The sequence below is a fragment of the Nicotiana tabacum genome, chromosome 14 (genome assembly GCF_000715075.1).
Source record: "Nicotiana tabacum cultivar K326 chromosome 14, ASM71507v2, whole genome shotgun sequence".
NCBI lineage: Eukaryota > Viridiplantae > Streptophyta > Magnoliopsida > Solanales > Solanaceae > Nicotiana > Nicotiana tabacum.
In genome coordinates this window covers 84,952,614-84,979,771 of record NC_134093.1, presented here as the reverse complement: position 1 = coordinate 84,979,771, position 27,158 = coordinate 84,952,614, and the positions used below count along the sequence as shown (strand labels likewise).

Sequence of the window (27,158 nt, the reverse complement as noted above, 5' to 3'; positions counted from 1 at the left end):
TGAGTCACCTTGGGTAACGTCTGGCTACTTCAGAAAAATGAAATTTTCGAAAAATATGCATTAATGATAAATCATTTATATAAAAATGTAGTTGTTTGAAATATGTGATGATGCATGAGAGCAAATAATTTTGTCGGATTGGCGACTGTGACACGCTTATGATACATTGCAACTTCCTTAACTCAAAATTTTAAGGATCCTCCTCAAAATTCTCACCAGTTGAAATGCAAAGTTCTCACGATACATTCCTTGGCGATTCTAAATACAACGAGATCGGGCGAATTCAAGATCTTGCCCCCGTTTCTGACCATAGGGGGGATGAAGAATTTATTATGATGTGACCAAACCCATAGGGCTGCCTACGTATTCCCTCTTAAATGGGAATCAGGTCAAGCGTAGTTCATGTTACATCAAATAGAAAGTGCAAACATAGTCTTAAACATAGTATCTCTTGACTGCGTTTGAATTGATCAATTTTGGCCAAACCTCTCCATCCATTTCTGCAAGTATAAGCGCTCCTCCTGTTAGTTCTCGGTGAACCATGTAAGGGCTTTGCCATTTGGGTGAGAATTTCCCCTTTGCTTCATCCTTATGTGGGAAGATTCGCTTCAACACCAATTGCACCAATGTGAATTTCCTTGACCTAACCTTTTTATTGAAAGCCCTTTTCATTCTGTTCTGGTAGAGTTGACCGTGACACACTGCGTTCATTCTTTTACCATCAATGAGATCTATCTGTTTGTAATAGATCTGTACTCATTCTGCGTCGTTGAGCTCGACTTCTTGTATAATTCTTAAGGAATGGATCTCTACTTTGGTAGGGATAATAGCTTCGGTACTATAGACCAGTAGATAGGGAGTTTCCCCAGTTGATGTATGAATTGTGGTGCAGTATCCGAGCAAAGAAAATGGTAGCTTTTCGTGCCATTGCTTGTAGTTGTCCAGCATTTTCCTCAATATTTTCTTGATGTTCTTGTTGGCGGCTTCTACGGCTCCATTTATTTGCGGCATGTATGTTGTATAATTTCGATGCTTGATCTTGAATGTTTCACACATAGCTTCCATCAGGTCACTGTTGAGATTGGCGGCATTGTCAGTAATGATTGACTCGTGCACTCCGAAATGACAAACAATGCGATCCAGGACAAAATCTGCTACGACCTTCTTAGTCAAAGCCTTATAGGACGCAGCTTCAACCCATTTTGTGAAGTAGTCTATGGCCACCATGATGAAATGTGTCCATTTGAAGTAGCGGGTTCAATTGGTCTGATGACATCCATGCCCCAAGCAGAGAAAGTCCATGGTGAACTCGTTGCATTGATTTCGTTGGGCAGTACTCGTATCATATCAGCATGTATCTGGCATTGGTGTCACTTTTGAACATATTTGATACTGTCAGTTTCCATAGTCATTCAGATATACCCTGCTCTTAATATCTTCTTGGCCAAAACGAAACCATTCATGTGAGGTCCACAAGTTCCGGCATATATTTCTTTGAGCAATATAGATGCCTCCTTGGCATCGACACATTATAGTAATCACAAATTAGGAGTCCTTCTATACAGAGTTCCCCCGCTTTGAAAGAAATAACTGGCCAATCTTCGAAGTGTGAGATTCTGACTGTGTAGAATTCTCTAGGTATTCTCTTTTTTCCAAGTATTCCTTGATGTCATGGAACCATGGGTTTCCGTCGAACTCTTCTTCAACATGATCACAATAGGATGGATGCTTATGAATTCCTATTGGGATAGGGTCGATGAAATTCTTGTCTAGATGTTTTATCATGGAAGACAAGGTAGCTAATGCATCTGTGAACTCGTTCTGAATCCTTGGAACATGTTTGAATTCTATCTTTGTGAACCTCTTGATCAACTCTTATACACAGTGCACGTATAGCAATATTTTAGTGTTCTTAATAGCCCATTCTCCTAGTACCTGGTGTACTAATAGATCAAAATCTCCGATTACCAGTAACTCTTGAACGTTTATGTCAACGGCCAACCTGAGTCCCAAGATGTAGGCCTTGTATTCTGCCATATTATTGGTGCAAGAGAACCTGAGTTTTGTGGATACCGAGTAATGTTGACTAGTTTCTGATACTAATACAGCTCTGATGCCCACTCCCTTGAAGTTTGTTGCTTCGTCGAAGAACATCCTCCAACCGTCGTATGCTTCAGTAATATCTTCTCCTACAAATGACACCTCCGCGTCAGAAAAATAATACGTCTTCAATGGTTCGTATTCTCCGTCTACAGGATTCTCCGCCAAGCGATTGGCCAATGCTTTCCCCTTGACTACTTTCTAAGTTACATAGATGATGTCGAACTTGCTTAGCAATATCTGCCACTTTGCTAACTTACCCATAGGCATGAGTTTCTGAAAGATGTATTTTAGTGGATTCATCTTTGATATGAGATATGTAATGTACGCACAGAAATAATGTCTCAACTTCTAGGCTTATCATGTCAAAGCACAGAAGGTGCGCTCCAACGAAGAGTATCAGGCCTCGTAATACGTGAACTTCTTGCTCAGATAATATATCGCTTGCTCTTTCCATCCTGTTTTGTCATGTTGTCCTAGAACGCATCAAAAAACTCCATCAAACACAGACAGATAAAGCAGTAGAAGTCTTCCTGGTTCTAGCGGGACCAACACAGGCGGTTTAGATAAATACTCCTTGATTTTGTCGAAGGCTTTCTGGCATTCTTCAGTCCAGCTTGTTGTAGCATCTTTCCTCAGCATCTTGAAGATTGGCTCACATATCACCGTTGATTGTGCTATAAAACGGCTGATATAATTGAGGCATCCTAGAAAACTCATCACATCCGTCTTATTCTTTAGAGGTGGCAAGTCCTGGATAGCTTTGATTTTTGACGGGTCTAACTTAATACCTCGGTGGATGACGAAGCAACTTTCCAGCAGGGACTCCGAAGACATATTTTATGGGGTTCAACTTCAAATTGTATTTGCGAAGTCGGTTGAAAAACTTCTTCAGGTCTGCTATGTGATTTGAGCTCCTTTTGGATTTGATGATAACATCATCCACGTACACCTCTATTTCCTTGTGTATCATATCATGGAAGATAGACATCATGGACCTCATGTAGGTGGCCCCAACATTCTTCAAACCAAACAGCATCATTTTGTAACAATATATTCCCCATGGTGTGATAAAGGCAGTCTTTTCGGCATCCTCTTCGTCCATCCAAATCCGATGATATCCTGCGAAGCAATCCATGAAGGATTGGAGCTCATGCTTGGAACAGTTATCGATCAGTATGTGTATGTTATGCAACGGGAAATAATCCTTAGGACTTGCTCTATTCAGATCTCGGTAATCATCCCACACCCTAACTTTCCCGTCTTTTTCGGAACCGGCACAATGTTCGCTAACCAGGTCGGGTATTCGACCACTCGAAGAACCTTGGCTTTGATTTGCTTGCTGACCTCCTATTTTATCTTCAGACTCATATCAGGCTTGAACTTTCTGAGCTTCTGCTTTACCGGTGGACACATGGGATCGGTAGGTAGCGTGTGAGCTACTATGGATGTTATTAACCCAGTTATATCATCGTAGGACCATATGAAAATGTCCTTGTATTCCCTTAGGAACCTGGTATACTCTTCTTTCTCTAACAGATGAATGCTTATACGAGTTTCCTTGACTGTTTTAGAATCCCCTAAGTTAACGGCCTCAGTTTCCTCCAAATTAGATTTTGGTGTATTTTCAAAATTCTCTACTTCTTTGATAATTTCCTCAGGTATTATATCATCCTCCAGATCTTCCGAATCACTGTCCTTATGTCGTGTTGTCTCATTACATGTCATAGTCGTAGGTTCGCCATATTTTTTTAATGCTATAATAAAATTATAAGGCATTGCTTTGAATATCTCTTTACAATATTTTTGTCTTTAGACTTTAAATTTGAATTAAAAAATTTAGGTCACAATTCTATAATAAAATTTACAAGGCATTGCCTTAGATTTTTTTTTAACATACTTTTGTCTCTAATTTCTATTTAATTTTTAAAAAATTTTTTGTTGGGCACACTTAGCCCATTTAGCATGCAGGCCGGGATCGTTTAGCCCGGGACCAAACAGTCCCGGTCCCGGGTTGGTCCCTATAAAAAGACCATTTGACCTGTTTAGTTTGGGACCTGCCCGAGATCGGGACCGTTTGGATCGGCCCACTTGACCCATTTAGACCCGGAACCGACCTACTTGCCAACCTTAATCTGTATCAATATTAAACAATTGATGAAAGAAAGATACTATGATTTGTTAGTGAGTCAAGTCACGTGAGATTTCACATAAGGCTCACCTCTTTTTCAAATTCCATTATTCTTAAGTTACAATTACACGTGAGGAGATCAACTAAGCATTTACTAGAAGTCAATCAAATGAAGTGTAATAATTATGTTTTTATGTACTTCAAGTCTCGTCGTAAAAGCTCGACAAGTTTATACCCCGACTAATTTTGAAGTAGGGGCATTTGTAGGCATACAAAATTTATTGAATTTAAATTCAATAAAAAAAAATTAGACTATATATTAAATATATTTGTCCAAATAAATATTATAGGCTAATTTAATTAGACTAATTATATAAGTCCAATATATAAGGTCCAAATGCATTGGGTTAACCCATTTAATTGAGCCACAAATGATGAACCCACTTCATCAAGCTCAAGATGCCATCTTCCTAGAGGCCCAGCTTGGTGCCACGTGTCAAATGGTGTGGTAGGCCAAGTCAAACGGAAGAACCAATATGATCATGTCACATGTCAAAATGACAAGGCATGCCAAATCACATATAAAGGCCAATAAAACCGCTCCACATGTGCAAGTGACATGTTCTGACCAATCAAATGCAACAGTGTCACACTTCAATATGATTGGTCGGAAAGAGTTTGTTCTCATCACAACTCTTCCCTCCATAACTATAAATAGGGGTCTTCATAACTCAGAAAACATACTAGAAGTTATAACAAGAAGCAAGAGAGAGCTCGTGGATCAAACACCGTAAATTTCTCTACAAGTTTCAAGCTTTAAGCAATCAAGTTCAAGAAATCAAGTTCAAGCTCAAGAACGAAGAACAAATCAAGATTCAAGGAGTACGAGTTCAAATCAAAGTTCGTACTAGTTGAATTCAAAATCATCATTCGTGGCAATAACTACATATTCAAGATCAAGTTCAAAGGCCCTTGGATTTATTTTACTATTGGAAAGAAGAATTAGAGATTTATAGAGATTGTACACTCATATTATTTGAAATCAAATACTACGATTGTTTTAATATTTTTCAGTCTCGATTATTTTCTGGACACAAATTTATTGTCTACAAAAAAATCTATTCAAAGGTCGGTCAAAGAAAATGACAAATATGAATGATTTGCTAATAGGAACTAGCAAGGGTATGAATGACCTTAAATTATAATTCCGATAAAATTAAGATATTTCGGATAATAAAGTGGTATATTTTGACATCTTAAAAAAAAAAAAGAAAAAAAAAGGACATAGAACTGGTCTACAGCTAAGTCGAATACTCGAATATTGGAAAGAAAAAAAAGGATCCTCGAATCAGCAGGCGCAAAGCAAGAAAATAACAGAGCCGAACCGGTAGACACAGTTGAATTTTTCTAACCGGTTCCGCTATTATCGAACAATAAAGTCAGACAATCCAAATTGCTAAATGGAAGACGAAGATGAATTGATCAGATTCTGAGATTGGGGCCAATAATCGCATTACCAAATTTTATTTAGATGAAGAAATTTGAATCCTAATTTACAAATTTTGAAATTTTTTGGTCATATGAATGATACTCAGATTGTAATTGGAACCTATTGCTGTAAATTGGGGGGAAAATGAAAGCAGGAAGTGCAGCGAAGCTGATTGTTGATGCATTGCTGCAGAGGTTCCTTCCGCTTGCTAGACGTCGCATTGAAACTGCTCAAGCTCAGGTATTCTTTTCTACAATTTTCCCTATTTCCTATTTTCATGTAAAGTTTCCATTAGTATACTCTGTCAGTTTCAACCATTATTTTTCAATCAAGTATAGTCACATAAATTGGGACAGAGAATATTGCATTTTGTATTTGTGCATAACATAATTTTTGATGCGATACTTTTTGTCGCACGATTGAGATAGTTGATTTGCCATGTGCCTCATCAAATTAGATGATTCACAATTGCTGTAAGACCAATAGTGAAGTCAAGATGATATCATTTGCTGAATCATATCATCTGTATATATTAGTCTTACCTAGATAAGCTTCAGAGCTTCCTAGGAGAGATGCTTGCTAGTGTTCTAATGCTTATTCCTAAGAAGGTTAAGATAGCAAATTATTCTCTAGCACCAGAAAGTGAAATGAGGAAGCATAGTCTTCGTGAATTGGCACCAATAAACTGGTGTATTACAGTTATCTGCTCTGCTTTTCATTGGTGTGATTCTTTTCTGCATTCTGATGCGAAAACAAATTGTGAGATGTTAAAAGATAGTATTATTTTGTTATTATTTTATTTTTACTTGTAGGGTTAAGGTCTGCGTATACACTACCCTTCCTAGACCCACCAGTGGGAATATACTGGGTTTGTTGAGTATGTTGAGTATGAGTATTTTATTTTCACTTGGTTTGTGCATTATTCTGATATTCCTTTTACTTAAACAGGATGGCCAGTACCTTCGGCCATCAGATCCAGCCTATGAGCAAGTATTGGATTCATTAGCTATGATTGCTCGGCACACGCCTGGTCCTCTTCTAGAGGCTCTTCTAAGATGGAGAGAAAGGTACATTTCTGTTTCAAATTGATGTATATTTTTAGTCATGCGTTTCCAATTCATGCAAATACATTCTGACAGTTGTACTAGCAGATCCGTCATGCATCAACAAATAGTTTGGTAAATGTATGTCTGATTTTATCATCGCTCTGTCCAACAGGCCAATAGCTACTTTCCTATTCAGGAGAATACAGCATGACAACTTGAGTCATTGTTTGTTAATAGATACAGCTTTACGTAGTTTTATTTCTGCTTGCTCAATTGAGACTGATTAAGAAGCGAAAACAACAATAACAACAACGACCCAGTGAAATCCCACTAGTGGGGTCTGGGGAGGGTAGTGTGATTGAGAAGCGAAAAGTGTGGAGAAAATCGCCACTTAAGCAATTGCAATCCATACCTGTATTCTTGAGTATTTTGGCTTGCACATGCTATTTTTCCTTGGGAGTAAGCATTCATGGGGAGGTATCAGAACTACAGTAGGCCTAATAATGGATTTTTAAATGCTTTTCTTCAGAAACCTTTTAGCTGTCAATTATTATTGTTACTAATTATTACTCTATCTTGTTGCCCTCTGTGTCACCACACCTCTCATATTGAGAAGTTCTCAAAATGTTTGACACTGAGCTGACTTTGTGAAAAGGTTACTGATCTAAAATTCCAGAGTTTAAAAAATGTGACTAAGAAAAAAGCTTGGCATACTTCACCTTCTGACATGATGAAGTATTGAGAGGGGTGAGGGTGTATTTTTTATTAGAAAAAAATTTCAAGAAGGAGGCAGTCATTTCAATATTTCACTCAAAATTTAGTTAGTTTTCCGTAGTTGCCTACGGTGAGAATGCACGGGAGAAAAATTTCTTTATTAATAATGATACAATGAGCCTTATATATAATACATATTCTACTCCTACTACATATGGGACTAAGACTATTTACACATAACTATCTAAGACTCCCCCTCAAGCCGGTGCATACACATCATATGTATCGAGCTTGTTACTTATGTAACTAATACGAGGACCGGTGAAGGATTTGGTGAAAATATCTGCAAGCTGATCATTTGACATACAAGGCCACTAGACTCCCCTTGCGCAACAAAACCAGATGGTTGCTGATAATCAGAAGTTGGCCGAAAGGTCGCCGGAAAAATTTGAAAATAGTGAGACTAAGCCGAATTCCACACTATAAAATAGGTTTTAGAACACCACCAGAAAACAAAAATTTTGCTGGAAATTACTGTTCGTGCCGGGAAATCACTGTTCACACCGCAAAAGTGCACTGTTCATGCCGGAAAAAATAAAAGTTGTTAGAATTTGATGTAATTTATATGAGTAGGCTCGGAATCACTGGACGAGTAAGTTGTCCTAATGAAGTTTTGTCAAAAAGTGGCCGGAATGGCTCACATGCTCTGGAAAAGTTACTGTAGCTCGCCGGAACCCTAGTTCTGGCGATGCGTGGAGGCGCGTGAGGGAATTTCTGCCGGAGCGATTGACTGGGGTTTTGTCGCTTGACTTTTCCGAACAAGATGATAGTGTTGGTTTTCGCACAACACTTACCACTATGGAGATAACGCAAATCAATCTTGAGTCGTCAACCGGAAGGACGCGCGGTGAGTGACTTTTTTGTTCCGATGGGACTGGAATTTCTAGGGTTTAGTCGCACAAGGATTTCGGATCTGATGTTGGTACTGGTATATGCACAGTACCACTGTAGCAGTGAACCCTAGGAACAAGACGAAGTTGCCGGAAAATTGCACGGCGATGAGATCTTTCTTCCCGGATGTCGCTGGAATGACGCACAACGGTAATTTTCTCACTGAAGCTCTGATACCATGTGAGAATGCACGGGAGAAAAATCTATTTATTAACAATGATACAATGAGCCTTATATATAATACATATTCTACTCCTACTACATATGAGACTAGGACATATTCTACTCATACTACATAGGGGACTAGGACTATTTACACATAACTATCTAACACCTACTTTGAGTTGATCCCAACTCCAGTTGATAACCTTCTAGATAGTGAATCCTTGAGAGGAAATATAAATCACTTGTATTGGGTCTTATGGAGTGTATTATTTTTCTATGTATTTCTCCGTTGACCAACTTTATTCCACATTTGAGCTGCTTCCTCGTTAATCGAAAAAGTTACCACTTGAATTTTGTTTCAAATTTCTTGAAGCTTCTTTGCACTTTATGTAGTGGGTCGCATACTTGTTGCGGGGGTATCTAACTCTGAAGGAATTTTTCATGAAAGAACTTCTGTTTATATTCTTTCCTTGTTTAATACCTTCGTAAAACGAGTTATATTATGGTTTCTAATTGTTGAAATTATTTTATTAACAGTTGTATGATTATCATTATTCTTATGCTGGTTACAGCGAATCTCCCAAAGGTGCAAATGACGCATCAACATTTCAGAGAAAGGTTTGTAATCTACTAGCTCACTTTTACATCACTTCATCTCCACGTATTGACAACGCTTTTGCATTCAAGTGCTGACAGAATGTTCTTTATATAAAACAACGACAATGACAACGCCTTAGTCACAAACAAGTTAGGGTCATCTATATGAATCTTCACTGACCACGTTCTCCAATTAAATTCATCTCATGCTAACATTATATAAAATAAAAATAAAAATGAAAAATAATAGAAATTATTCATACTTACTACCGGCATAAGAATTTCTATTAGAGCTAAAAGAGTCCTATAAGGCTATAACACATAGGACATAAAGTAAACGTATTAACATGGCTAAAATATATTTCTAACTAATTAGTATCGCCTTTATAGATCTTTTTCTTCCATGGTGCCCTATTTTTTGCTAAGTCTTCATTGATTCCAAGAGATTGTAGGTCTTTTGAGACAGTTTCCTTTCATGTGATTTAAGGTCTACCTCGTTCTCTTTTAACACCTTCACTTATTATGGTTTCACACCTAAGGACTGGTGCATTTGGAGGTTGACCCAGGACATGACCAAGCCATCTCAAGCGACCTTCTCATAATCCTCAACATGTGCACATTTTGGCGAATGCGATCATTTTTAATCTTTGTCTAATCTTATATGACCGCACATTCATCTTAGCATCCGCATCTACACTCACAGAATGTACTTTATATGATCTTCCATTTTCCTATCTTAAAACAAGTTGCATGAAAATGAATGTCACATATTTAATGGGATTAAAGATGCAAGACCATTCTATCCGATTGATCTTACATTTGTGATATAAACCTCTAATAATACTGTATTCCAGGTCTTTTCCCTTTCAATTTTGGTTTTATATATCTATGTAAAACAAAACTTAGGGAAAAAAGAAGAAGTGAATTATGAAACTTACAAATGTAGCTAGAAAAGATGGTTAGAGTTTAGGAAAATGAGGCGCGCAGGCTAGTCCGAACACCGCAGGTTATTAAAAAAAGAAAAAGAAAAAAAAAGAAATTAGGAAATTGCGATTGTTTGACTATTTATGCAAAGATCACATGTATTTATTGGCTCGAACCTATTTTGGGAGCAAATCACCACAAGTATTTATGAATTGACATTAACATTTATTATGCGTTGATTCTCGCTAGCTTCCTTTGTCAGAGTTAATGTGTACGACGGCCATTTTCTTCAATCCATTAGTTGCATCAAAGTGTGAATACTCCATTTTATTGATCGCTCATTATATATATTTTGGATAAAAAGAAAAGGAAAAGTTAACCAACAATCTGCGAATTTAAACTGTGTGAAGAATACAATTATTTTGATATAGTTCTCCAATCTATTTGCATGTTGCTTCATAATGATGAGCCTAGAAAGCTATATGATACAAGAGACTCCCAATTATAAATATATTCTTCCAAAAAGTTTCACATTTTGCTCAAGACAAATTTGTAAAGCAAAACAAACTTGCATATCTCGTTCGACTTATTTCCTCTTAGTCATCAAAACTATTTGAGTAACCTATCCGTTCAATGTATCAGCTAAGATTCAACCCAACCCATTGTTAATGAAAATCTGCACAAAGCTCTCCATTCACTGAGCACTTAGAATATGTTTTTTATTATTTGCTACATGCAACTGAAGACTTATACCTGCAGGCTTGAGTTTGTTAGTTAGTGATTGCTTTATGATTTTTTCAGGTGAGTAGAATATCCATCCTTTCACCTTTACAGGAACTTAGGTTTCCAATTTTAGATCCTTATGGGGTTGGCTGTAGGAAGTTTGAAGAAATATACAAAGAAGACAGTTTACTTGTGAGAAAATGGACTCAAAATTTTCAACAGAAGTTCTTATTTGGAAGTACAATTTTTAAGACTCAATTGACATAACAAAGGAAATGAAGATGTAGTGTTCTATAATTTAGTAAACTATTCATGTTTGTACCTGAACTGTGCCAAACTGTATCACATAATAAATACTCCTATATTTCTGTTCTAAGCATCTGACTTGTTTCTTGGATGGTTTAGCTTGCTGTGGAATGCATCTTTTGCTCTGCATGTATTCGCTTCGTTGAGTGTTGTCCACAAGAAGGACTTACAGGTACATTTGTAGATTTTATGACATCAACAAAATTTTCCTTTTCCTAGAGGTCTAGTCAAGTTTTATTAAGTTAATGTGCTTTTCGAAACTGCAGAGAAGCTTTGGATTGGGCTTGAAAATTTTGTTTTTGATTGGCTAATAAATGCAGACAGGTAAAAGTTTGTCAAGCTATTTATAAATTCATGACACTCGACTTCTTTTTTGCTTTTTCCAGAATGAAAGCTACAAGAACTGACAACTCTTTTGCCCCACTTTTGATCATTTGGTCCCTATTTTGGTTTTTCCCTCTTTGCTAGAACCACACATCTGATCTTCGAATTCCTATTATCTTCCTTCTCCGGCATATCTTATTTTATTTTTTAGTTTATGCATGCCTACAATGACATGTTCAGGTAGGACATATATTTGTGAGACCTTGTTCTTATCTCACTTCTAAGTGACACAATTCCTGGTTAGTTTCATGTGCACAAAACATTCTGTGGAACTGGGCTCTGGTTTTTTCGAGAGGGCATGCCTCTGAAAGTGTATTTCTTGTTCTAGCATAGTGAAGTGGGGAAAATGGGACTCCAGTATGAAGTTACCTTCATCTCATATGGATTAGACGTTTTAGCCTAAACTGGTCTCTATTCTTGCAGGCTTGTGATATTGTGGCTAGATCAGGTTTTTGTACCTTTCAAGCTTGATTACTTTCTGCTTTATAAATATGTTTTTATTGCCATTACAATGGCCAAGAGAGATGATCTGATATACCTTGACTTATTCTCATTCTTGAGTCAGATACTGGAATGGAAATAAAGCTGTTGACTTTGAAGTTTATGTGGTATAATGCAACATTTACTTATTGCAGGGTTGTTAGCCAGGTTGATTACCCTTCATTGGTTGATTTACGGGGGCTTCTTCTGGACCTGGTTGCCCAACTCCTTGGTGCCCTATCGAGGATCAGGTAAGTGAATGATATTTGTACATTTCTATAGTCCGATATTTTTGAAATTCACACACTTGATACCAACTTAATTGGAAAATTCTTTCTAAGGAGGATGGAATAAAAATGGCGATGAAGAGAGAAGAATGAAATGATACCTCTGCAAACTTTACCCTGATTGTGTCAAGTGAAAAAATAACAAGTTTCATGAAAGTCGTTTGTGTGTGCCCTATTTACATCATAGAGTTTGTGTACTTACCAAATTATTTTGATCAGTGAGACTCTGAAGTTCAGCCTCGTGCTTCATTGTTGTGGGTGTTAACGCTTCCCCTCTCTGTCACCAGATTTAGTTCAGTGACAGAACGCTTCTTCATGGAACTCAACACACGCCGAATAGATACTAGTGTTGCTAGAAGTGAAACACTTAGTATTATAAACGGAATGCGCTACCTGAAGCTTGGGGTATGTCTTATTTTATTTTGCTGAATTAATATCCATTGAGGTACTATGGTGATAAAGATATTTCCAGGTAAAGACAGAGGGTGGACTGAATGCTTCAGCTTCCTTTGTGGCTAAAGCTAACCCACTTAATCGTGCTCCTCATAAACGAAAAAGTGAACTTCATCATGCCTTATGCAACATGCTATCAAACATCTTAGCACCTCTTGCGGACAGTGGAAAAGGTCAATGGCCTCCTTCAGGCATAGATCCTGCACTAACTTTATGGTATGAAGCTGTGGCACGAATAAGGGTGCAACTCATGCATTGGATGGACAAGCAAAGCAAACATATTGCTGTAAGCATCTTAAAAAGGCCATTTTAGAGAACTTCCTCCTGTCTTCTCTGGTGTTTTCCATTTAAGATCAAGTATAAATGAGGTGAAAAGAAGATCAAATCTGTGGGAAAGTCTCAAAATGTTTTGTCTGCACAAATTTAATGGTTTGTTCTACACCAAAGTGAGATGGTTTCCAGTCCCTGTCATTTTGGCCAAGTTGCTTCTTTCACATTCTGTTGTCCATACTGCATGCAGGTTTTCTTACATTTTCCGTTTTTGGGTTGACTTAGTAATTTCTATTGCTTGCCGTTTACTCTGAACAATTGATTTACTTTTAAATCAAATTGTGTCTAGCATGTCAAACAAGGTGACCATAGACTGGTTCATCTATTTTATGTAGTCTGTGTTTAGCAAGAAAAACTCTGAATCCATGAAACGATAGTATATAATCTCATTTGGATTCATTTATTCTGTTCAATGGGCACTGAATAAGTTTAGCTTCCAGAGAATGGATACGATAAGTCAGCAAAAGTTTATATCCCAGGTTGAAGTTCTAAGATGCATTAACAGTATTGTGTATGAATATTCTTTTGATTATGTTAGTCAAGAGAATAATTGAGAATATGATGTTGTTTTTAATGATTAGTTCATAATTAGCAATGTCAAGAATTATAAAACTTTTCTTATGTCATGTAGCTTCAAATTCCTACAACATAACTGACTTATGTTGTTATACGGTCTTTGGGAAATCCTCACATTAGGGCTAGTATTTGGGGTTGAGTAAGTTAGGCCGAAGGTCCATTTTCTTAACATGGAATCAGAGCCAAACCCATCCCTATTCTTGGTTCACCCAATATTGGGCCCTCATGATATATTGTCCATGATTTAGATATCCATTCCAGCCTTGAGTATATAGAGGGCTCCTAGAATGTGCAACATTTTTTGTGGGGATCAATTGTAGTCTATTTATATGATTTTCGGTAGTACTTACCTCATGAGCTAACTTTTGGGTTGCAGTTAGGCCAAAGTTACATTTTCTTAACATCTGCCTATCGGTTGGCAGTCTTATGCCCTCTTCCCTGGAGTTTTCCTCTTTGGATTAGTTTACTATCTTTGTCTCTTTCCAGTGACTCTTCTAGAGGCTCCACTTCCAGTGTTTTAGCGGCGTCAAATTGGATTGCTATTTTGTTAACTTTGCAAATCATTCTCTAAAAAACTGATTTTTCTCATGATATAGAATCTTGGCATTGAGTTAACATTGAATTTTCAATCATGGTTCTGAAAAGTCTCCGTCTCCTCTTTTTCGTCATGGTATTGCATCTTGAACCCTCCACTAAACATTGAATTCTTCTCATTGTTTTGTCGATTTTTTTATACTCTTCAACTTCCAATTACAGTTATGTTAATGTGTTCTGGAGATCTGCATGACTATACTTCTTTTCAGTGATTGAGAATATATTTTTGTGTATGTTACAAGAAGCTTTCTTTCAATTTGCAATTACCTGTGATTTTTTTAAGGAAAGAATTCCCGCGCTTTTCATTCTGGTGATAGTACACTATTTTGGCTATATTATTCAAAATTTCAAGCCATAGGTTTATTATTCTGGTGAGTTTTTAGTGTTTGTTGTTTTGCAAAATAAGCAAACTCAAGTTTCACCGCATTGTTGGAAGGGATTTCCAAGTATCTAGAGAATTATTAAGAATATTGAGTAGAAAAATCTTAATGCTCATATTATTCAGAATAATTAAGAATTATGTGGAGAGTAATATTTACTGATTATGTCATAATTAAGAATCTCAAGATTCAGAAAACTTTTCTTGTTTTATGTAGCTGAAAACTCCAATATAATGAGCCTCTTGTATGGTGTCCAATCCTAAATATTATTTCCCTAACTTCATATGGATTTAGGATGTACAGATTTAAATTCTTTAAACCCCTGCGAAAGCCAGAAAGAAACAATAAAATAGTGAAGAGAAAAAGAGGCATAGAAAAGTGGACTCCGTTCATAATTCTTTAGCGTGTGAAAAGTCTAGATCAAAGTGGTAATATTTAACATTCATTATTTTCCTCCATTGATTGTTGTTCTCACATATTTTTCTGTTTCTAGATTGTTGGGTTTTTATCTAATTTGTATATATTCTGCAACCCAGGTTGGATATCCATTAGTTACACTTCTTCTGTGTCTTGGTGATCCGCATGTTTTCCTCAGTAACTTTGGTCCTCACATGGAGCAACTCTATAAGCATTTGAGGGTAAGCTGTGAAACTTTAGGAACAAAGCAAAACCTCACTGTAGCTGCCTCTTACTTTCTCTTTTGTATCAACTGAGTCAGGTTATCTACTTGTGCAGTTGGTATAGGTAAGAACATAGCATTATATAACATTGCTCTTTCTGTAGGACAAGAGCCATCGATTCATGGCCTTAGACTGTTTACACCGCATACTGAGATTTTACTTGGGCGTTCATGGTGATTCCCAGCCTCCAAATCGTGTATGGGATTACCTAGACAGTGTGTCGTCACAACTCCTTACAGTTCTCAGAAAAGGCATGCTTACACAGGATGTGCAACATGATAAACTAGTAGAATTCTGTGTGACCATAGCTGAACACAACATCGATTTTGCTATGAACCATACAATACTGGAATTGCTGAAGCAAGATAGTCCAAGCGAAGCCAAAGTTATTGGTCTTCGTGCTTTGCTTGCCATTGTCATGTCTCCTACCAGCCAGCATGTTGGGTTGGAAATTCTTCATGGTAATTATGACGTTCTTAGTTTTTTGGTATTCTTTATTCATTTTTTGGCCCTGTTATTCTGAAGTCATCATTTTGTTATGATATGAATTGTAGCTCGTGGTATTGGCCACTACATCCCAAAAGTGAAGGCTGCAATTGAGTCAATTTTGAGATCTTGTCACAAGACCTACAGCCAGGCTCTTCTTACTTCTTCAAGGACAACCATAGGTAATTGTCTTAAGTACGATAGCTTATTGTCCTGAACCTTTATATGAGGCAACTTGCATGTTTGTTTGGTCGAATTGGGCAGCCAGTTTCTCAGAATTCAATTTAAGAAATATGTAATTCTTTGGTTTATTTACAATCTTCTTGAGATACATTTTTACTGTTCCGAAGGTATTGTTTGTTGGTCAGCTGTTATACTCACCATAGGCCTGTAGAGACATACATCTTTGAAACCGCACATTTACTTAATTTGGTTAAGTCTCCTTGGATTTCTTTGCTTCTTGTCTGTTTCATCTATTAAAAAAATTGTGAATGATGATATGTGGTTTTGCAACTAAAATACACCAATCCATTGCCTCTGCAATCCTCACACTGGTAGAACCCTGAATTTGGCTGTGGGCAATTTGATTTTGTGATTCAGATGGCTTCTTGTGCGCAATGCAAGTACAAGAAATATATTGTTGGTTGAATATATGTTTCTTTATTTTTCTGTTACTCAAGAATGATTATATATTGTGGTTGATATGCTTGGGACAAAACCAAGAGGCGTTGCTTTTATTAAACATAAAAACAAAAACCAACTGACAATGCTAAAAAATCTGGAAATTGGATATAGCCGATGCTCCCTTAACCTCGGTTTTGGTCTGAAGCCCTGCTGCCTCTTAGTGGCTATGCCGTACAACCTTCCTATCCTTGCAAACAAGAAGGCAGGTCCCAGATGTAAAACCCATTTCCAGTTCTTCGTCCTCTAACAATTCTCACCAAAGATAATTATCAAAAAAATAATAAAAAAACAATGTTGAGCAAAGATATGATTTCTAATTTCAGGTGTGTGGCTGCAGTGCAAATATGAGGCTCATAGGAGAATACTTCAGCTGATTTTCAGTTACGAAGTCTGTCTCTTTGCTATGGCTGTTTCTTTTTATCAATCTTTTACAGTGAGGTGTTAGCTCCAAGGCTCTGTTCATAAGCCCCACCATTTTTTGTTATTAAGCTTAAAAAAGAAAAACAAGAAGTTAAAATATTAAAATAAATTGAAAGATATATACCAATAAAAATATATTGAAAAAAAAATATTGATATCAAAAGCAATATGTCCAATGACTTGTTTAAGTATCTTGGAACAGTAACATTGTACATAACAACATACTTAGTCACCAAATTCAGAAATAAATTAAAGAATATCAATAATGTTTAGTCAAATACTTAAAACAGATTAAGAGTAAAGTGTTTATGGTTGCACAATGTTGGACATCCGAAGGTGCAGAGCATTAAAGATGTGTTATTAGAAATTAAAGTGTATTGTTGGACAGCTTGAGCCATGAGGTCTGCACGGGAAAACTGGCTCACCTATCAAGCATTAGTATCATGTGACTTTAGCCTCAATGGTTGCCTTCGAAATTTTAGAGCCTCCTCACTTAGCTTAAATTGGAAATGCTTAAAACGTTAGTCTTTTGGTCTAGAAAGAAGCTTTGCAGCGATGGTAATGTATTAGTAAAGCAGGGATTATAATGCAGAGATTAGTAATACAAAAATTAGTAACATGGATTATTTCTTGTTGGATGTTTGTTTCTTTGATATATTACAAATTAGTACTCAATGTATAATTTGAAATATGTGTTTACTTTTTAAACAAAAAACAAAAGTTTGTTTACTGTTATTAGGTTTGGTTTTGATCTTTTAATATGTTGACCCATAATACCCACATTCTTATCTCACATTCTACCCCGCATAATATAATGTACAGATTCCGGCATGACTTATGTGGGTATTATTTACGAGGGAAAGAAAAGTAGCAACCAAACATTGTACTAACAATGCTGAATTTTATCTGGAGATTAATAGCCTGTTTGGCCAAGCTTCTAAAATCAGCTTATTTTGAGAAGTGCTTTTCTCAAAAGTATTTTTTTAAAAAGTGCTTTTGGTGAGAAGCAGTTTGTGTTTGGCTAATTAATTTGAAAAGCACTTTTGAGCAGTAATTAGTGTTTGGCCAAGCTTTTGAAAACTGCATCTAAGTGTATTTTTCTCAAAAGTGCTTCTCAAAAAAGTGCTTTTGGAGAGAAGCTACTTTTTTCTGCTTCTCAAAAACTCAAAAGCACTTTTTTTCCTTCCAAAAGCTTGGCCAAACACCTCAATTTTTGGCCAAAAGTGCTTTTGGCTAAAAAAGCACTTTTGGCCCAAAAATAAGCTTGGCCAAACAGGCTATAAGTCTCCTTACTCCACCGACCAAACAACCTTCTATACATTCTTTTTCATATCCGGTCATTACCTCATCTAAAAAGTTAAGTTATTAGAGCAGTACATTTATTTATTTATATTGGTCTGCAACACACCACCTCATGTGCGGGCTTGACTCTTTTTTCTTGGGCCAAACACATGGAATTCTTTTTAAAATGGGTCATGGTGAGACTTGAATTCTAGACCGCTATCTGCTTTAGTACCATGTTTGAATTGTGTGACTACCACATCTAAAAGTTTAAATTATTGGAGAGGAGGCATGTGTGTTTATTTGTGTTATGTCTTGCAGTAGTTTATGTAAAAGTAGCACTTGATCAATCTTATTCGTCAGTTAACAGTGTGAAACTTTATGCTGTGGTTATCTGTAGTTCAGATTCTAAATTCACAATTTTATGGCCTTTTATTGTCGACAGACATTCTTTTGGCTTTTCTGTTAGTTATCCTGCAATTTAATTTTTATGGTTCGGGTTTCAAAAATCTTTGTTTGATAAAGAGATTTTGTAACCTAAATTATAAATATTGCACAAACCAAATCAATGTTTATAGTTTGGGTTTTTAAATCAAGCCTTTGAATGGTTATTCACCAATCCAACACCTTTTCGGCCATACCTCTTAGGAAACTTGCCTTTTCACATCTGTTAATCCTCTAGAGAATATTTTTCTTATCTCATCTTTGGACATCTTCTCTTGAATTTTTTCTCTAAATTGTCTGAGGAAGTGCATTTTGTGCCAAATAAGTGTACATATAAATGCTTTTGTGCGCCAGATGCTGTAACAAAGGAGAAGTCTCAGGGTTATCTATTCCGCTCAGTTCTGAAGTGTATACCATATCTAATTGAAGAAGTTGGCCGAAGTGATAAAATAACTGGGATAATACCTCAACATGGCATCAGTATCGATCCAGGTGTGCGTGAGGAAGCTGTACAGGTACTCAATCGCATTGTAAGATACCTACCACACCGTCGGTTCGCAGTTATGAGAGGGATGGCAAACTTTATTTTGCGTCTTCCAGATGAGTTCCCTCTTCTTATTCAAACGTCTCTGAAGCGCCTTTTGGAGCTCATGTGTTTTTGGAGAGCTTGCCTAACGGATGATATGGTGGAGTATGATGTTTCAGATGCAAAGCGTGTGCAGAGAACTGAGGGATTCAAGAAGTCTTCTTTCCATCACTCCCAGACAATTGAATTTCATGCTTCAGAGATAGATGCAGTTGGTCTTATATTCCTTAGCTCCGTGGATAGTCAGATTCGGCACACAGCACTGGAGTTGCTGCGTTGTGTTCGTGCTTTGCGAAATGATATTAGGGAACTTTCATTGCTTGAGCGATCAGATCATATCTTGAAAAATGAAGCTGAACCCATATTTATAATTGATGTTTTAGAAGAGAATGGGGTGGGTACCAGCTATTTCTTTTATGTAGTGCATTCTGAACACTGAACATTCGGGTACTTCTGTTATTTCTAATTAGGAAATTCAGGTATATATCTAGTAAGGAGGTCTGCTATTTTGCAGGATGACATAGTTCAGAGTTGTTACTGGGATTCAGGGCGTCCATTTGATCTGAGGCGAGAGTCTGATCCTGTACCTCCTGATGTTACTCTCCAATCTATACTATTTGATAGCCCCGATAAGCACAGATGGGCTCGATGTCTTAGTGAGCTTGTCAAGTATGCTGCTGAGCTGTGCCCGAGTTCTGTTCAGGATGCAAAGTAAGCCAGTTGTGGAATTATAGACATGTTAAACGTGAAAGTGTGCCATGCTTTCTACTTTAGGGTGTCATCTATCTTTTATAAGCACCTCTTGGGTATACTAGGGAAAGTAAAACAATTCTATTGTGGAATGATGTGTATAATGGTTTACGTCCAACTACACTTTCATGTTACCATATTTCCTTACTTTTCCTTAGAATCATGAATTAGTTTCTCTTCTATGCAAGAAAAATCTACACATCTAATTTGACTTAGAATAAACATGTGCTGTATTTTAGGATGAGATGAACATTATGTTTGTGCATTGAATTGCTTGTTGCTTGATGAATATCAAGAATTCGACCTTGATATATGCCTTTTGCTGGGCTATTTTGGACATTATCTCAGAAAACAAATATTTCAAGTTCCATCTCTTGTTCATTGATGCAGCTCCTTATTTTTCAAAATTTCAAATTCAAGTAATTTTATGAAGATGGCTAAATCTTCCATCTTATTTTGATGCTACTTGCAGATTGGAAGTTATTCAGCGGCTTGCTCATATCACTCCTTTGGATTTGGGCGGAAAGGCCCATCAATCACAGGACACAGATAACAAGCTAGATCAATGGCTGATGTATGGAATGTTCGCATGCTCATGTCCACCTGATAGTAAAGAAGGTGGTGGTTCAGCCGCTACAAAAGAACTTTTCCATCTAATCTTCCCATCCTTAAAGTCTGGTTCCGAACCAAATATAGTAAGTAGTGGCTACAGAAAACCTTTCAGATGGGTGATACAGTTGTCATACTGTCTCTATGTATTTATTTCTCGATGTAAGTGTTGGAGCTTAGAATAGTATATTAACATCTAACGAGAAATTGATAGCGGTACGAGATTTTTTTTCTTACTGTGTTTTTCATGAGAACCTTTTAGAATCCTTTAACTAAATTTGATCTTCAAACTTCCTCCTGCCACTATCTAGGACAATTATATAATGCCTTTGTAGCTTGAAAAACTGTTAAAGCACAAGAGTTGATCTCGTTATGATAAAAAATTTCAGTTTGATAAATAATCCTTCAGCAGCCCCATGTGATGACACTGGTTATTATCAGGAGCACTTGAGATACTGTTATATTTGTACGTATTGAAAAAGTTGTTCAAGGATTTGTTACTCTCTGAAATATTTTTGTGAGAATAAGAGCCATGGATTATGTTGTGTATTAGTATTTCGGGCAGCTGAGAGTAGTAGAGAATCAAAAGTTTTCATTTTATGTTTAACGATGTGTCAGGTAATTTGTTCTTTTTGCCTGTTTTAGCATGCAGCTACAATGGCTCTTGGCCATGCACATCTTGAAATATGTGAAGTCATGTTCAATGAGCTTGCATCTTTCATCGACGAGGTTTCTCTGGAGACAGAAGGGAAACCAAAATGGAAGGTACTTCTTTTAATACTTCCCCAACATTAACTCCTTTGTGTCAGCTTGCCTACTATGATGTCTGTAATTGAGTGGTTGATTCTTCCTTGGATTCTTCTCCTTCTTTGGAGTGGCGGAGTGTTATGAGTTTCTATATACCTTGTGGCAAAGAGTTCTGCGAACATTGTGAACATGGAGCTTCTTAACCCTTTGAGTTATTACAAGCGGATGCAGCCCCCAATATGATGCAAAGTGGTAGTAGACAAACTTGTTAGTCAAGAGATAGCATCATGAGTTTTCCAAACATGATCTATTTACATCAGCTGACAGGCGTATGTTTAACGTCATACTTATAACAATGAGCAGATTTGCAAAACACGTTTCTTGCATGCTAATGGCAGGAGATAGTATTGCTGGTGATCTTCTCTAGCCAATTCTGCTATATCCGAAAATCTTGATGTGTTCATTAATCTCGATTACCTTTAATAATCGATTTAAAGCAAACTGCAATTTTATACTAAATTCATCTTCTGTAAACTAATGAGTCTATTATATTGGCAAAAGAATTTCCATATTTTTGCTAATAGAATCTTTGGCATAAAACTCTCTGTAATTACAACAACAGTCTTTCAAGATGCTGTGCTGAACTTTTTATGTGCCTGATTGGGTATGTAGTTATAGGTATTCATTTTCACTTTACTTATTTGGTATACATATATGTCCAGTCTGATCTTTAAGTAGATATTCAATATTTTCGTTGCAGAGCCAAAGGTCCCGTCGAGAAGAACTTCGTATCCACATTGCGAATATATACCGCACAGTTGCTGAGAATATCTGGCCTGGAATGCTTAGTAGGAAACCAGTTTTCCGCCTACATTATTTAAAGTTCATTGAAGATACAACCAGACAGATATTAACAGCATCTGCAGAGAGTTTCCAAGATATGCAACCCCTCCGTTATGCACTTGCTTCTGTACTGAGATCCCTGGCCCCTGAATTTGTTGAGTCCAAATCTGAGAAATTTGATATTAGAACAAGGAGGCGACTCTTTGATCTTCTTCTCACCTGGAGCGATGATGCTAGCAATATTTCAAATCAGGATGGTGTTAATGATTATCGACGTGAAGTGGAGCGATACAAGTCTGCTCAGCACTCTCGATCAAAAGACTCCTTGGACAAATTATCATTTGATAAAGAATTGAGTGAACAGGTAGAGGCAATCCAGTGGGCTTCCTCAAATGCAATGGCTTCACTATTGTATGGCCCGTGCTTTGATGACAATGCAAGAAAGATGAGCGGGCGTGTAATATCTTGGATTAATAGCCTATTCATTGAGCCTGCGCCAAGGGCTCCGTTTGGTTATTCACCTGCTGATCCAAGAACTCCATCTTATTCAAGATTCACTGGTGAAAGTGGCAGAGGAACAAATGGTCGTGATAGGCACAGAGGAAGTCATCTTCGAGTTTCACTTGCAAAATTAGCTTTAAGAAATCTTCTTCTAACAAATTTGGACCTATTTCCTGCTTGCATTGATCAGGTGCTCCTTCTTCTCCTTTTCTTTTCTTCTACTGTTTTTCAAGTGTCCGCTGGTAAATCTGGTCTAGCACTACAATCTCTCCATTGTGCGGCGCTATGAAAGAGAAAAAGAATTCTGCCTCGATAGCCTTTTCACCTCTTCTCTTCTGTCGGTCTTTTAGGACTTCTCTGTGCATGTATTTTATTCATTTATTATATACTACACTTGTTTGCTTATGCTAATACTAATGATCTGTGTTCAAGTTGCACTTGTATGATCGGATTAAGCATCTTAAATGTGATTGTTAATGTGATTGTCATGAGGTGTGGACAGTTTTTACTTGGTGTTATGAGGTATACATACATAATGCTGTCATGAGGTATGCCATTTTGATTAATTTTTATCTTTTGATGGTTTTCTATTTAAGTAAATGAAATGTGTCTGTATCCATTAGGTGTCTCAATCACATTCTTTTAGCATTTTCAGTGTTGCATTTACTGCTACCTTCTTGATATACAGCTTAGAATGAAGATTCATCAACTTATTTGTTGTTGTTACGTGCAGCAAGTTATATTTAACCTTCTCTGCCCTTGGTAGATTTTTGTTGTTCATGTTGTTATACCTCTGAAGCACTTAAGTTTGGATTTGGTACAGTGCTACTACTCAGATGCTGCAATTGCAGATGGCTACTTCTGTGTGCTAGCAGAAGTCTACATGCGTCAAGAGATACCGAAATGTGAAATTCAGAGACTCTTAAGCCTGATCCTCTACAAGGTGGTAGATCCTTCTAGACAAATTCGTGATGATGCCCTTCAAATGCTTGAGACGCTTTCTGTCCGTGAATGGGCTGAGGATGGCATGGAGGGTTCAGGAAGCTACAGAGCTGCTGTTGTAGGGAACCTTCCTGACTCATATCAGCAGTTCCAGTACAAACTCTCTTGCAAACTTGCTAAAGATCACCCTGAACTGAGTCAGTGGCTTTGTGAAGAAATCATGCAGAGGCAGCTTGATGCAGTTGATATAATTGCACAGCATCAAGTCTTGACGTGCATGGCTCCATGGATTGAGAACCTCAATTTCTGGAAACTCAAGGACTCTGGATGGAGTGATAGACTTTTGAAAAGTCTTTATTACGTTACATGGCGGCATGGTGATCAATTTCCTGATGAAATTGAGAAGCTTTGGAGTACAATTGCCAGCAAACCCAGGAACATAAGTCCAGTTTTAGATTTTTTGATTGCAAAAGGTATTGAAGATTGTGATTCAAATGCATCAGCAGAAATAAGTGGCGCATTTGCTACATACTTCTCTGTTGCCAAAAGAGTAAGTTTATATTTAGCTCGTATATGCCCCCAACGTACTATTGATCACTTGGTTTACCAACTGGCTCAGCGAATGCTCGACAGTGTAGAACCTCTGAGGCCTAGTGCCAACCAAGGTGAGGGAAATGGAAACATCGTGTTGGAATTTTCTCAGGGGCCTTCTGTTGCTCAAGTCGCATCAGTTGTAGAGAGTCAACCTCACATGTCACCTTTACTAGTTCGCGGGTCCGTTGATGGTCCACTAAGGAACACAAGTGGGAGCTTGAGCTGGAGAACAGCAGCTGTTGGAGGGAGAAGTGCCTCAGGCCCATTGACTCCTATGCCTCCTGAGTTGAATATTGTCCCAGTAACTGCTGGTCGGTCTGGCCAACTTCTTCCATCACTGGTCAACATGTCAGGGCCATTAATGGGAGTACGGAGTTCAACCGGAAGTATGCGAAGTCATCATCGCTCTCGAGACAGCGGAGACTACTTCATTGACACTCCAAATTCTGGGGATGATGGATTGCATTCTGGGACTGTTATGCACGGTATCAACGCAAAAGAACTTCAATCAGCACTGCAAGGACATCAGCAGCACTTGCTCTCTCATGCAGACATAGCATTGATTCTACTTGCTGAAATTGCTTATGAGAACGATGAGGACTTTCGGGAGCATTTACCTTTGCTCTTTCATGTCACTTTTGTATCAATGGATAGTTCAGAGGATATTGTCTTGGAGCATTGTCAGCATCTGCTTGTTAATCTATTGTATTCCCTTGCAGGGCGTCATTTGGAGTTATATGATGTTGAAAATAATGATGGAGAGAACAAGCAGCAAGTAGTAAGCCTCATAAAGTATGTTCAATCTAAGCGAGGTAGCATGATGTGGGAGAATGAGGACCCCACGGTAGTGAGAACGGAGCTGCCAAGTGCAGCACTCTTGTCTGCTCTGGTGCAGAGTATGGTGGACGCTATCTTCTTTCAAGGAGATCTCCGAGAAACTTGGGGAGCAGAGGCACTTAAATGGGCTATGGAGTGCACATCTAGGCATTTGGCCTGCCGCTCACACCAGATTTACCGTTCACTAAGGCCTCGTGTAACAAATGATGCATGTGTATCCTTGCTACGTTGTCTTCACAGGTGCTTGGGAAATCCTATACCATCTGTTTTAGGTTTTGTTATGGAGATCTTGTTGACATTACAGGTGATGGTGGAGAATATGGAACCAGAAAAGGTTATACTCTATCCCCAGCTTTTTTGGGGTTGTGTGGCCATGATGCATACAGATTTTGTCCATGTGTACTGTCAAGTGCTGGAGCTTTTTCGTCGGGTTATTGACCATTTATCTTTCCGAGATCGAACAACAGAGAATGTGCTTCTTTCAAGTATGCCTCGAGATGAGCTTGATTCAATTGTTTCTGACAGTTCTGACTTCCAACGTCTGGAATCACGGAATGCCTGTGAGCCATCAGCGTCAAATGCAAAGTTGCCAGTCTTTGAAGGAGTGCAGCCACTGGTTCTTAAAGGCCTTACGTCCACTGTCAGTCATGGTGTTTCTGTTGAGCTTCTATCGAGGATCACAGTGCCTTCGTGCGATTCCATCTTCGGTGATGCAGAAACACGCCTTTTGATGCACATTACAGGCTTGCTTCCCTGGCTCTGCTTACAGCTCAGCCAGGATGCAGTTATGGGGTTTATGTCACCACTACAGCAGCAACATCATAAGGCTTGCTCTGTTGCAGCCAATATAGCCGTCTGGTGTCAATCAAAATCAATGGATGAACTAGCTACTGTTTTTATGGCTTACTCCCGCGGTGAGATCAAAAGAATAGAAAACCTTTTAGCTTGTGTTTCACCATTACTATGCCATGAATGGTTCCCCAAGCACTCAACTCTGGCATTTGGGCACCTCCTACGGCTTCTTGAAAGAGGGCCAGTGGAATATCATCGTGTTATCCTTCTTATGCTGAAGGCATTGCTTCAGCATACTCCAATGGATGCTGCTCAGAGTCCACAATTATATGCAATTGTATCTCAGTTGGTGGAAAGCCCTTTGTGTTGGGAGGCACTTAGTGTGTTGGAAGCGCTCTTACACAGTTGTAGCTCTTTACCTGGATCACATCCTAATGAGCTGGGGCAATTTGAGTATGGGCTCGTTAGCACCGAAGAGAAGAGTCTTGCACCTCAAACCTCATTTAAGGCTCGAAGTGGACCATTGCAGTTTGCAATGGGCCTCGGGTTTGGAGCAGGTTCAGCACCAGCGGGACAATCTAATGCATCCGAATCGGGTTTGTCAGCAAGAGAATTGGCATTGCAAAACACGCGGTTGATGCTAGGGAGGGTGCTTGATAGTTGTCCACTTGGGAAACGGAGAGATTATAGAAGATTAGTTCCTTTTGTAACAATTACAGGGAACCTGTAAGCTTCTGGTTTACACGTTATTTTGACAGAGAAAACTATGATATCTGTGAGCTTGTCTTGTAAATAAGTCAGCTCATTTAATAATGTAGAGTTAGCTTGGTTCTAATATTTAGAATGCACCAAGCTCCCTCGAGTCTAGTTTTGGTCTAGTTCTTTACATATTTTCTGGTCTATAGATTTGTATATTGTCATCACATAATCAAATGAATGCTTGACCACTATAATGGTATTGGCTACTTTGATGTTTATTTGTTTTTGAAAAAAGGTGTAGTACGAACTCCTTGAATATATCATGGATTCCGAAAGACAATGTCTCTTTCATATGTCCAAGTATGTATTCATGAAGATTGACAAAACAGAAAGGAGGAAATTGTCCCTCAATTCTACCATCCAAGGAAATAGAAAAACACAACGGTAAGTATTTAGTAAAAACAATTGCATTTTAACTTGGGACCGTGCAAAGTTATCTTTTTAAGTCGCCTGATTATTTCAATGTATAAAATTTAGAAATAATTTCAAAAACCTCCCCTTGCATTGACTTCATCACACTAACCTCCTTTATGGTTTGCAATACTACGCTTACCTTCCTTATTTTGATTTTCC

The 27,158-nt window shown here is 37.8% G+C and overlaps 1 protein-coding gene across 3 annotated transcripts; it reads left to right on the top strand.

The window, feature by feature from the left end:
* Window positions 1-5,498: 5,498 nt before the first annotated feature.
* Window positions 5,499-26,803, top strand: LOC107762294 (uncharacterized). 3 transcript variants are annotated; one of them, XM_075229718.1, is made up of 17 exons: window positions 5,499-5,960; window positions 6,669-6,787; window positions 9,169-9,214; window positions 11,246-11,318; window positions 11,413-11,470; window positions 12,166-12,261; window positions 12,585-12,702; window positions 12,770-13,036; window positions 15,167-15,268; window positions 15,414-15,771; window positions 15,865-15,978; window positions 18,980-19,605; window positions 19,726-19,922; window positions 20,434-20,656; window positions 21,216-21,335; window positions 22,078-22,851; window positions 23,485-26,803. In XM_075229718.1, exons 1-17 carry the CDS (start codon window positions 5,865-5,867, stop codon window positions 26,554-26,556), a joined length of 6,459 nt encoding a protein of 2,152 aa, XP_075085819.1. In that variant the 5' UTR covers window positions 5,499-5,864; the 3' UTR covers window positions 26,557-26,803. The 3 variants fall into 3 exon arrangements, with proteins under 3 accessions (XP_075085819.1, XP_075085820.1, XP_016436124.2); XM_075229719.1 differs by having other exon boundaries at window positions 5,548-5,960; window positions 9,134-9,214; XM_016580638.2 differs by lacking the exons at window positions 5,499-5,960; window positions 6,669-6,787; window positions 9,169-9,214; ... (3 more) ...; window positions 12,585-12,702; window positions 12,770-13,036 and adding an exon at window positions 13,112-13,270.
* The last annotated feature ends 355 nt before the right edge of the window (window positions 26,804-27,158 follow it).

What these genes read in the sequence shown, in the direction of transcription:
- LOC107762294 (XM_075229718.1), top strand. Translation starts at nt 5,865, where the DNA reads ATGAAAGCAGGAAGTGCAGCGAAGCTGATTGTTGATGCATTGCTGCAG. An exon ending in CTTCTAAGATGGAGAGAAAG is followed by an intron (nt 6,788 to 9,168) that starts GTACATTTCTGT and finishes TGCTGGTTACAG; the next exon opens with CGAATCTCCCAAAGGTGCAA. An exon ending in AAGGGAAACCAAAATGGAAG is followed by an intron (nt 21,336 to 22,077) that starts GTACTTCTTTTA and finishes TTTTCGTTGCAG; the next exon opens with AGCCAAAGGTCCCGTCGAGA.